Below are 12,389 nucleotides of genomic sequence, written 5' to 3'. Positions count from 1 at the left end.
CAGCTCTGCTGAATGTCCCTTTGTGGTGCCTGACATGCAGGTCAGGAGGTGGTGGATACACTGTCAGGCTGCAGAGACTTTGTTGAACACACAGAACGTGCAGCCAAGGAAGCAGAGCTACACCCTGAATTAGCAACAGGTTTGGGTTCCAAGGAGCTCTCCATGTCTGCCAAGACAAGCTAGTGTTATTCATACCAACTTCTTTCATAATGGCTTTTCATCCAACAGGCAATGGCACACTGAAATATGTACTGGGAAGGGTAAGCCAACCTTCAGGATCCAATCTCTAAACTGGAGAGAACACTGCACCAAGCCCAGCCAGAACTACAGTGCTCAGAGACTTGCACCAGGAGAGTGCAAAAGCAGAGCCCTCATTTCAAACACACAAGCAGGAAAACCATTAACACAAACAGTGCACCCTCTGAGCTGTACTTACAGGAGGTGATGCCAGGTGGGAAGTGGATGAGCTGCTAGAGGAACTACCAGAGCCAGAACTGGGATAAGAAGGCATTGGCACGGAAGCAGCTAAAACCAGCAAAAGACAAAACCAAAAGAAATGGTTAAACCAAGATCAAGCAATAATAAAAAGTCTTCTTCATCTTTTTCCATCAGGTTTATCCCATGCACCATCATGTATCTTGTATATCACATGTGGTCAATTAAAGGAGAACAAAAGAAAATTAGCATTCTGTTCAGTTATGTGATTCACAGCCATCCACTCCTCCATGCACACTCTCACAGGACTGTGAACTCCTGACCAAGGTCAGATGCCCACTCAACTGACCTACCCAGGCAGCAAGATGGGTTTGCCCTAAAGAGCTTCTTTGAAGCATCTTTGCAAATGCAGGGAAAGAGAAACAGAAAATGGAACTGAGTTGCAGAAGCAAGGAACTAGACCATACTCTGACAGATTCTTCTTCATGAGACCTCATGGCTTGGCACACATACATCAAATATTGGGAGGTGTGTGCCAAGTTAAACACATTCCTACTCAAAGCCTCTGTGTTTGCTGTCCAAACAGCCACTGGGGCATCCCAGGCCACATGTTCCTGGCAAAAACCCAAAACCCAACAAAAAACCCTCAAAGGGGTTTTTCCTCAAGGAAACAGTGCATTGCTTCCTATAGTTCAAAGTGGTCACTTCTGCAAGTTAAACATGTTTTGGCCCTTAGTATCTATGTACAGAAACTGTTTCCACAGCACAGGTCATCCCTGTGTCCCTTCCTTTTATGTTTTATTGTTCAGTATAGGAACAGCCAATTTTATTCACTTCATTGTTGCACTGGCCTTTGCAACCCTCACAAGGCCTAAGGCTTATATTGAAAGGCCTGGTTAGCACCAACCTTCAGGCAGAAAAGATGATTAAGGCATCACAGGAGAAAAGAATATTTAACTCCAATGAGTTATGAAAGTGAGGTTCAGTAAATAACAGAAAAGCCCAGCTCAGCCAAGCAAGGAGACAGTCAAAGGTAACAATGGCTCTTCAAAGAACTTTGAAGTACTTAGTGGTTCAAATTCCCCAGTCCACCTGCACAAGACTGAACAGCACAGAAAAGCCCAAAATCCCCACTTCAAGGCAGCCTGAAGTCAGATTTTACACTGGCACCATTTTGGTATTTGAATGACTTAAGATAGAGATCAGAGACAATACTTAATTGAGGAGAGGAGCACTTTGCTGCTTTTCCATTATGCTGGCAGAGAATTAGCACCTTCTATCAAATTCCTACTTTTACAGTACCTGTGCTAATGACTCCATACCTAATATAAGGGAGATTAATAACACCTAGAAGAAGAATGCTTCTGTCTGAAGTAAAACTACCTCTGTCATTAATCCCATTACATACTACAAAGTACTTACTCTATTCAACAGCCTAGAAAAATAAAAGTCCATCTCTGCAATCAACTGCTGAAACAGTGTTCTAATGATAAAAGAATGGGAAAATATGCTTTTTAATAAAAGGCATTAGGAGGTTTTTCCACACAGCCTATCAAAGCAGGTTAAAGGGTAACTGGACCAAAGTCTTTTATCACAAAGAGAGCAATCAGAGACACTGAATTCCTCAGTCAGAGGGATGTAACAAGATCCAACAACAGGGAAGAGAAGCCAAAGCAGTGCAGACTTAAAATATATATTTTAATATAAGTAACTGACCACTTTAACAGTTTAAGCAGGGTCACAGGGATCTCCTCCAGCCTTTGGCAACTTTAGCAAGTAGGAATCCACAGGGGGATGGCAGTGGGGCCTGCACACACTTTTTAGCTTCTGCATCTATTCTGCACTAGATTATCACCCCTGATGGGCTGTGCTGCTGTAACACATTGCCCTGGCTCCTGTACAGCAGCAGGGATGGAGGCACACAGAGGATGGGTGTCCTGGGAGGTCAGTCAGGGGCTTGGCATGGAGAGCCACTCTGTCCACAGCCAACACAGCTGCCTTCCCTCCTGAGCTCAGGGAACACACACAGAGGCCTGAGAACCTCCTTGTAAAATGAACAGCTCTGTCCTGCCTCTCTCACAGTGCTTTTGATCTCCACAGTCCTCCCACAGAGCCTGCAGAGCAATCCCTAGGACTTTCCCTATAGATTAAATACTAGGAAGGAGGGGGAAAAAGGTCTCCCCTCTGTTTACTCTGCCAGATGCTACAGAACAACTTCTCCATGTACAGACAGCCCTTTCTGTTATGGAAGGGTGCTTTTAACAAAAAAGATAAGGGAATTCTCTATGTATCCACACATGCCTGCTGCAAGACTTGCATCACCATTCATTTTTCCTGGAATTAGCACTTTTGCATCACCATTCATTCTTCCTGGAATTAGCACTTTTGTTAGAGTCATTCCAGTTCTCTCCAAGGTCCCCTCCAGTCTATTTTGGTTCTGTGATTATTGATTTAAACCTGGCTAGAATTGAGACACTTCTATTTTTGACTATTTGCTTCAGACAGCTTTTCATCAATCAGGAGGGAAGACAAGCTGCCAGACTCTGCCATTATCATCTGAAACTCAAACTCAGCTGCATGAAGCACTCCTTTAGATACAGCCTCTATTAATCACTCTTCTTACTTCAATCCCTTTGAACTCCCCAAATTCACACTGTAATGCTGTGAGCTCCAACTCAGAAGGTCCTGACACTCCAAACAGACTTTGATGCATGTAGAACCATGAGGTTTGGCTCTGACAACCCTCTCTGACCTCCATATCCCTGCTGAGGCACTGTTTGGTGTCAGCCATGTAGGCCAGCTTGAAAGAAAGATGCCTGTTTCCATCTCCTTCACACACCCAGGCACTCCCAGTTCAAAATTAAAAAGGGTGCAAACACTTGGCTCATCATGTTTTCAGTTGAGTCTGAATGTGGGGAATGTTAACATGAATTGTAGGCAGGCCCCCACCCAAATCCAGAAATTGCTGGATTGTAATTGTAATGTAAATAAGTCTGTTTTCATAATTGTCCTCTCCAACTTGCTCCAGCAACAAAACAGTCATCCTGTACATTGTGTAACCAATGCCAACTGGTTTCAAAATGGGAGAGCTGGGAGCCATAAAGGCAAGTCTGTGCTCCAGCTGTGTGGATCCTGATACTGGATCCTATACTTGTAAAAATAACTTCTGACATATCATCCTACCAGGGGCTCAGCTGTCCTAAAAATATCCAACCCTCAAGTTTTATAGAAAAGCTTTATTTGGAATCTGAGTTCTACATACACTGAAGAGATGCACTTTTCTGATTATCTGGATTCAATTAAAACAACTCATCAAAAAGTTCCTTAATTGCAATCTCTGACAAGGCAATAAAGTTTGAGTGCAAGCTCTGCAAGGACTTGTCCAAATAAGCTGCTCTTTGGAGTTTAGAAGTCTGCAGCATTAAAATCTTATATATGCAGAACTCATGGGGATCTTTTGCTAGTTTTCACCTGAGTATTCTATGTACAATAAGATTAAAAAGATGGCAAAGATATTTTGGACACTGAAGCACCTGTGCACTTCTGAACCAGAAGCGCTCACCTTTCATGCTCTCTTAACTCAGAGTCAAGGAGGCAGCAGCTCCTCATTCATTAAAGGCAGCAGCAGAAAAACCTCCAAAATATTCTGCACGGGTACCAATTACAATGTGTTTACTGAGAGAAGACTTGCACAAGCATCTAATTATCCTTCTCATGTGTTATTACTGTAACACACGGCCCCATACCATATGCTGATCAGACCTGGCTACAGACAGACGACAGTCTGACTAGACACAGCATTTTAAAGACTTTATTAATACATTTTTACACATCTAAAGTACATGCTTAGTCACAGGTACAAAACCCACAATATAAAATAAATTATAAAAAAAACCAAACAAAAATAAATAAAGCACACCATCTTAGTTAACAAAGCCCAAGGGCCCTAAACCCAATCTTCAGGAAGGGAGATGAGAGGAGGGACATGAAAACAACCATCCCTCTAAACAGCAGGGAAGAAGAGGTGCTTGTCAGAAATGTCTTATTGAAAGATTTTTGAAAGAAATGTTGATTCTGCTGAAGTATTTCAAAAAACATGCAAATGTATTCCAACAAGGGGGATCCCCCTGCCTTAGCAGCTTTAAAATGATCCACCTGAAGAATGATGATCTACATTCTACAGGACTCATCAGTTTTCCAGAATTCCGAAGTTACATAATATTAAATAAAATTCAGAGGTGAACGATTTAGTGGTAGCTAATTATCAGCTCTCAAGGAGAGCAAGAACACAAGGCACACTTCCCCAGCTCTCCACTGCAGGCCTGAGGGCTCTAATTCAGTCTGAGCACAACCAGCATGGTTCAGATGCAGCTCTTCTTCTCTTTGGTATTTCCTACACTTGTGATGCCGAGCCACATGTTGAGATGAAGCACAGCAAGGTTTTGGACTCACCCTAGCTCTGCACACAGAGTCAGGGGAGCCACTCCCTGAGAACTGCAGCCTTGCCAAGTCACACTGCAGCTGTGCAAGGGTCAAGCCCACTGCCATGCTAGACTGCATTCCATCAATCTCAGGTGAGTTTTTGTTGTGGAGATCACCATAACCCAGCCTTGACTGACACACTGGCTCTTCTCTCTCCTATCAGCAATCAAAAAGAACACAGGCAGCCTTCCTCCTCCAGGCTCTTCAGCACACCTCCCAGAGGCTCTAAGCCATCACTGGCATCTGGCAGTAGCAGAGACCTCACAGCAGACTATAAGAACTCTCTCCTCCACTAGCAGATTTCTGTGCACCACAGCCTGAACATCTCCAGCAATGGGCTGACATTTCTCCCATGTCTTCAAAACCAGTAGCAGTCTCTCCTGCCAGGAGAGGACTCCAGGCTGTGGATGTATGTCCGGAGGTGAGGACCAGCAGGGTGACAGAGAGGTCTGGAGTTTGCATAGGCCTTACCTGCCTGTAAAGGGTTTTTTTTTCTTGGTCCTTGACCCCACACCACTAACCTTGGTGCAGCTGGGGGCAAAGGCTGAGCTACAGTCTCCTGCTCATAATGGCACCTCTGGTTCCTGCACAGCAGGCGTGCACAAGCTGGAAACTGGGGCCAAGTCAGGAGAACCCTCTCCCGTTTTTCTGGAGCTCTCTGCTCCCCTGGCCAGTGAAGCAGAGGGACAGCTGGAGGCAGGAGATGAGGTGGTGGGCATGCAAAACCATCCTGAGGGGGAGATCTTCTGCCCACAGGGGGATCAGACTCCGAAGGGCTTTTCGCACACAGCCGAGGGACGGGAGGTGCCAGGAGCTGGGCTGGCTTAGGAGCAGCCCTGTAGGGCCAGAGTCCTTTCCTGGCCCCAGACCCTGCTGGCACAGCTGGGTTTAGGGCCCTGGCTGCTTTGAAAGCGCCCCTAAACCAGAAGCGTCTTTTCTTGCCCGCAGGACGATCACCTGAGTGCACAGGTAAAATCTCATCAGGGCCAGCTCAGGAACCCTGCTCTGGCAGCAGGAAAGCAGGAGAGTGTCAGGAGGGATGTGGATATCAGACAATGGCACACAACCAAGAGTGAAACTGGGTTTGTGCTGGACATGTTCCTCCAAAACCTTGCACTGGACACCCCAAATTGGTCACTGATGAAGATCCTTGGTGCTATCATTTACTCAGGAGATTAAATGCCCAGGAGAATCCCTCCAGAGAAGATGACCACACACAATTCCACTAACCCAAGTCTCCTGGCCAGAGGATGCCCATGCACAATTTATAAGCAATTCTGAATTGTTTTCCACCAAAAACAAACCTCTGAACCACAATACACGTGGCTGCAACTTTTCCAAAGTTTTGAATCAAAAGGAAGAAGAGAGAACTTGCAATGGAAACCTGTCTTTGTTCTGGCCAGCTCCCACAGAGTACCAAGTGTAAACCTTTCTAAAACAAGGTGTATCAAGAACTTTGATGTAAATGATGAAACAAGTTTGGGTAACCACAAAATTTGGCTTTTGCACAGCCAACCTGGCAAGCAGGGCCAAGAGTGCCAGTTTCCACCATTCACTAGCCTGAATGGTCCTACAGGCAAGGATGAAAAGCAAGACCATGATACACAACCCTGTGTACCTACAAGCACCCCACTGGCCAAGCACTCCACACAAAGCAGCTGAACACATTTCAAAGCTACATTTGCTTCTGCTTTAGGTTTCTAAATATCCCCCAATCATCCCTTTGAAGATAACTCAGTAAAATTAAATAGATTTTGATGGCAAAATCTGGACATGACATAGTAATAAACACTGAATCCCTGCCTAAATAAGGAAACATAAAGCAGTACTTTTCTTTCCTTTTGAACAAACAACACAGGAAGTCAGGCCATGGTTCAAAAAGAGTTGTAATCAAAAATGCAATACTTACATTTTTTCATAGAGGCACTTGCATCCAAGAATGGGTGATGGAAAAATTCATCTGAAAAAAATCAAGAACAATGACTCAGTGAAAGAAAATTACTGTAAGGAGTTTACATAGCAGCTAAAGCACAGGAAGTTAGTGTTATACAGTGATTTTTCCATGCAACAATGGAAGCTGACTGACTATGGTTGCATATAGAAGTGGTCAAGAAGACAGGCTGGAGACTTGATGCAGAACCTGCTCATGAAATAAGGATGGGAAATTAATTGGATCTCTGGGTGTTCAGGATGGTGAATAACCCTAAATGTAGGGATCCAGAGAAGCTGTATTTATCACACTGCACTGCCACTCACTCCATGGAATAGGAAGGATGGACAAAAGGACTCCCACTGAGTGATCTTCCATGACACACAGACTCAAACCCATCATGCACTGAGGGCAGAAATGCACTTTTAACAGGCTGCCCCAGAACCACAGCCCACAGCTCCCTCCCCTTCACATCAAACACAACTCCTGCTTCCTCCCCTCATTATGGGAATTCATTCTACAGATCCAGGCCAAGAAAAGCTTCTGTCCTGGCTTGCTGAACACCCTCTACATGTTTGCTTGTCCTCACAAGTAGCCACTTCTCCCAGCTCCATCTCTGATTCACTGCAGCTTTGTGCCAGAGCCCTCTCCTATCACAATCAGCAACTCAGTCTTTTGGGAGTGTCAGCTATGGATCAACACTGATTACTGAGCTTCAGCTTCTTTCCCAGAATGGATTTCCTGTTGCAACACCCAAGGTTTACAAACTTCTTCTGTAAACAGCTCGTTTTTGGTGACTGAGCCTTCCAGAAAGTAGTCAGTGGGTTTTTTGACTGTCTCCTTTTAAACCTTAAACAATCCCTGTCTCCCCAGCCTCTCCCCACCACTGCCATGCCAAGCTCCTGCAGCCAGTGTGCAGTGGTCCGGAGCAGAGCTCAAGACAAGGAATGGAAATCTTTGGCAGGGAAAGCTGGAATCTCACAGATTAGATCTGCTGTGGATGGAGAACATCCCCATCCTGTGGGAGCTGCTCAGCTGCTGAGCTTTCCTGCTTCTTTTTCAGCCTGCTGCACTAAGGAGGGTACCATCCCTCAGCCAAGCTGACTCAACTGAGGGGGTGGAAATGATGATTTCTTTCACTTTTCCCCCTCCCCACTCCAAACTGCTTATTGGCTGTGCTTGCAAAGCAGAAGTCAAACAACCCAGCTTGTAATCATCAGCAGGAAACTTGAAACCCTCCTGGTTTTCCTCTAGATAATCTTGAGATTGCAGAGAGCATCAGTTCCTGGCAGAACAGCAGCTGGGACACACAATAAGTATATGAAGTTTCAAGCTGATGAGTTGCTGTTGTGTGACTCAACTGAGCCCCAGGGGAGCTCTGTGAAGGCCACTGTGACATCTCCAAGCAGACAGTCTCAGGGAACAAGGAACAGCAGGAACCCCTCTCCTCTGGAGACATGCCAATTTATTGATAAATATGAAATTAAGAACAGAAAAAATGTCAATACTGCAAGATGTGCTGTAACTGTTGTCCAGAGTGATATCAAAACCTACTATCTCTAATTTCCAAGTGTTAGACATGGACTCATGCACTCTACTCCCAAGAGGTTCAAAACCAGTTTATATGGGCTTAAAAAGTTTGCTAGGCAATTTCTGACTGCAGGGAATCAAGAATCTCAAAGACACCTTTTGAAATGCACAGCAGCATGATAGAAGAGGTAGAGACTCACAGTCCAGATGAAAGAGCTGCAGGGAATAACCCTGCCAGGTGATTCTATCCAAGCCAGTCTGTCAGGAGCTTCAACAATTCACTTTTCAAAAGGCACATTCTCTCACTTCTACATTCCAGTAACCAGTCCATTGCATTCATCACTGGATAACTATGATCAACCTCAGGTAATCCACAGCTGCTTACCTAGATGACCATCCCCAGAAAGGCTTTCCTGGTATCTCTAATCCAAAAGAATAACAGAGGGTGCAAAACAATTCACCTAGCATATGCTGCCCAGCAGGAAAGAATCCACCTGAGCAGATAAGCAAACGAAAACCCAACAGAAAACCAACTCTCAAACCCCAGAAATATCAAACTATTTTACCCCAGGTCTGATTCAAAAGCAGCAGCCTGAACATACACAGGATGTGTTTGCCTTTAGATGACCTGGTCCTTTCAGCAACTCATGGAAAGGCTCCACCTCTATCTGCTTTCCTCTAGGGAATGGCTTTCCTAGGTTTTCAGACCTTTGAGCTCAGCTAAAACACATCTGTAAGATGCTGCCAAGACAGAACCACTGGGCTCACAATGATTGATCTCAGTTTAGAAGGAATTAAGACAAAAAAGGAAATCCTCATGTCAGCCAAGTCAGGAGACTGAGACAAAGGCTTGGAGACTGCCAGCTTGAGCCCTGAGAAGGGCCAAGAAACTCCACAGAAACTGGAGAAGGAAGGAAGAGTCTGCAAGCAGCTACAACTCCTGGCTCAAATTATCACAGCAAACCCTGAGAAACAGGGGGTTGTGACTGAATTGCTCAGTAAATGAGTACAGCTTGCAGCTCTGGGAAGGAACTGTGACAGAAAAGCACAGATGCACAAGACACATTTTACCTAGAAACATACTTAACCACAGTTCAGAGAGATTATAAAAGCAGAAGCCAGAACAGGGAATACAAGTAACAAACACATGCTGAAGGTGTGCCAAGTCTCCTCGGTTTACAAAATTGTCCTGAAATCAGCACTGACCTTTCCAGCACAAACTAAAACCCCCAGGATTATGCAACCCTCCAGGCACAGGTGAAATCCAGGTGTCTGGATGCTTCTCCTAGCACCAGCCAAAAGTAGAGAGGCTTGTGCAGTGCCAAAAGTCAGAGGCAGGCAGCAAAACTCAAGCTGGAAGGAGATCTTACCAAAGTCCATGCGGTCCTTGTGGTTACGCTGCAAGAGGCCCAGCAGGAGCTGCCTCAGGTGGCTTGATGTCTCCCTGGGGATGCTAGGATTGAAAACAAAAGCAAAGTAAGAGAGACTTGCAGTCTACTTAAACAGCTTTTACATATTCAGGAAGGCAACTGGCAAATGCAAACTCACTCCATGCCTGCTGGGCCAGGAACACCAGGAGCTCACTGGAGGGAGGCTGATCAGAAATGTCTGTTTTACATCTCTGGCTTTCACTCCCCACTGCATTGTTCAGGCTACAGCTAATTTTGCTTTAGTGACCTCTCCCATGAGCACCTGCAGATCCTTCCCTTCATCCCTCTGGTGCCCAGCTAAGCCCATTTCACTTGCAGTATTTCACACCTAATAAATAAAATCACACCTACTTGCTCTAATGGGAATAAGATCATTAGAACAAAGCAGTTTCCAAGGGGAAGCTTCCAATTAAGACACTGGTGGTGAAATGTATCACCAATTACTACCATTTTATTAAAGCATTTATTTTTCAGTGCAGCTTATACAAGACTAGCAAGTAACCCTTGTCTATTTGCTTCCTTGATATACAGCATATATTAATCAAAGGCCACTAGAATGTGAGCAACTGCCACCTCATCAAGCTAAAATTTGTGCAGTTACTGCCTCACTTTTCAGCATAGTTAGGAAAAAAATATTCTTTTCAACAGCCTTTGAAACAAAAGAGTGGTAAAGCACTGTGCTCTCCCTCACCCCACAAGCAGATGGGGAAGAGGCCAGAGCAGCTCTTCATAACCCCTGTAGATTGAAAAATGCAGGGAATAAATGAATGGATTAAGGCACAGAAAAGCAGAGTTCAGCTCTTGCATAAGTGGATTCAGCATTGCTGACTTCCCTCCATCCCCAGAAGTGCTGCTGGGGGCTTTGGGCTGGGGCAGAGCTCTCCTAGTGGAGCTGGGTGGTTGCAGCTCCTCTCAGTATTAACTCTGTTTATCATGGCTGCTCCCAGCATGGTCCCCACGCTCTGCCAGGCTTTCCCCTCTCCCCACACTGGGTCAGCTGAGGTAATGACATGTATGCCCAGCACAGTAATTTTAGCTCTCAGTGTCTCTGCACGTGGCTCTGGCATCAGTCACTGCCCTGAGGCCAAGCCCAACAAATGCTGGGAGAAAAAACCCTTCCTATACCATCTCCACCCACACACCCTGCCACAGACAGGGGTAAAACAAGTTAGCCCAAAAATAGTGGGGGGGAAGAAGGGTGCTAGCTAGCACTACCAGACCCCTGTTCAGAGGAACAGGAGATGGCAGGCAAGGTATGTCTTTCAATAACACCCAATTATTCTTCAGTGAAGCCCTAGGCCTTGCTGGGGCAGGAACTTGAACCCAGCAATTCCAAGAACAGAGAATGATGGCAAGCATCCCTCATATTGTTTGAACAGGAAGAGTTGCTTCTCCATCCCTGATGCTGCACTGGTTTTGTGCACCTTCTCAGGCTGGAAGGAGGACACCAAGACTCTGGAAGGGATGCAGTTAGAATGAGACTCAGGTTGAGTCCCATCAAAAGAGGGTCCCTTGGAAGTACTCTGTGTAATGGAATAACCCAAAGATAGCACAGCAAGCAGCCTCCTGAAAAATGCATCAGTGTTGGAGTCCTGCAGCCCTGCAGTGTTATCATCATCATTTATTTATCTGTGACACATAAAGCTCTCTTTCAAAATGAGTCCATTTCCCAGCTATGACTTTAGCCTTGGTATGGTTTTAAAGCCAAGAAACAGGTACATCAACTCACAGACTGCAGATGGAGAGAGTGAAGATGAACAGCCTGTTTGTCTCCTCTTCCCTCCCATGTCCAAAGCATCAAGCTTTGGTACCCTTCAGCCTTATTTTCTAGGGCCATCTTCTTAAACATAAGCAACAAATCTGCCTCCTTTCCCCCATGACCTGGGGTGTGCTTCCAATGCAAACCAGCACAATGAATGTTAATGATTTAGATCAGCACTATTAAAATTGTGAGGCCTTTGGGCTTCTCCTGCCATGGGCTCCCCAGAATGCTCAGAACAGCATTTTCTCACCTGCCTGCAGCAGCAGTGCAGCCAGGGACTACTTCCCCACTCCATGCCCAAGCCAAACCACTTTCCCTGGCCATGGCAAGGAAATGTGTGCCAGCCTGCATAGCCCCAAGGAAAATGAAAACAAATCCTGGCACTGCTGCAGTCCGAGAAGGAGGTCTCTGGAGTAGTTTTGTGTTTCATCCTGTGCTGGCAGGGCACTCAAGCAGTTTATTCATGTTTACTCAGGAATGGCACAGATTGCAGCCCACATTAAAGAGACAAACTGACTTTGGAAAGAGGGAATTGCCATTCAAACAAAGGCCAGTTCAGATCTGACTTTCACAGTGAGAAAAACTATCAACTCGGATCTGAATTTTGGAAGAATTTTGTAGTTCAAAAGTGCAGATAAGTGAAAATGCAAATGCAGACTGTGTGACGGACTCAAGGAGGACTAATCCCTACAAGAACAGACATGCTCTCCCCTTACAGCTGAGTTTCATTTCTCCCCTCGCCTGCACCATGAGCCAAACAACAGCAGGGCACTGAGATTGACACAAGAAAACTTATTAATCTTATGGATTAATTTCTCAT

At 45.3% G+C, this 12,389-nt stretch overlaps 1 protein-coding gene across 3 annotated transcripts in view; it reads right to left on the bottom strand.

Moving 5' to 3' along the window:
• Positions 1-12,389, bottom strand: part of ULK1 (unc-51 like autophagy activating kinase 1) — a 75,525-nt gene that overhangs the window by 26,678 nt on the left and 36,458 nt on the right. For all 3 annotated transcript variants that reach the window (XM_056504393.1, XM_056504394.1, XM_056504395.1), the window contains exons 11-13: positions 9,748-9,830; positions 6,827-6,877; positions 437-525 (exon numbers count right to left, since the gene is read on the bottom strand). In XM_056504393.1, the coding sequence (XP_056360368.1) occupies positions 437-525; positions 6,827-6,877; positions 9,748-9,830 (223 nt within the window). The remainder of the gene's footprint in view (positions 1-436; positions 526-6,826; positions 6,878-9,747; positions 9,831-12,389) is intronic.

This window comes from Oenanthe melanoleuca, chromosome 15 (assembly GCF_029582105.1).
Source record: "Oenanthe melanoleuca isolate GR-GAL-2019-014 chromosome 15, OMel1.0, whole genome shotgun sequence".
Classification (NCBI taxonomy): Eukaryota; Metazoa; Chordata; class Aves; order Passeriformes; family Muscicapidae; genus Oenanthe; species Oenanthe melanoleuca.
This window is presented reverse-complemented; position numbering and strand designations above follow the sequence as displayed.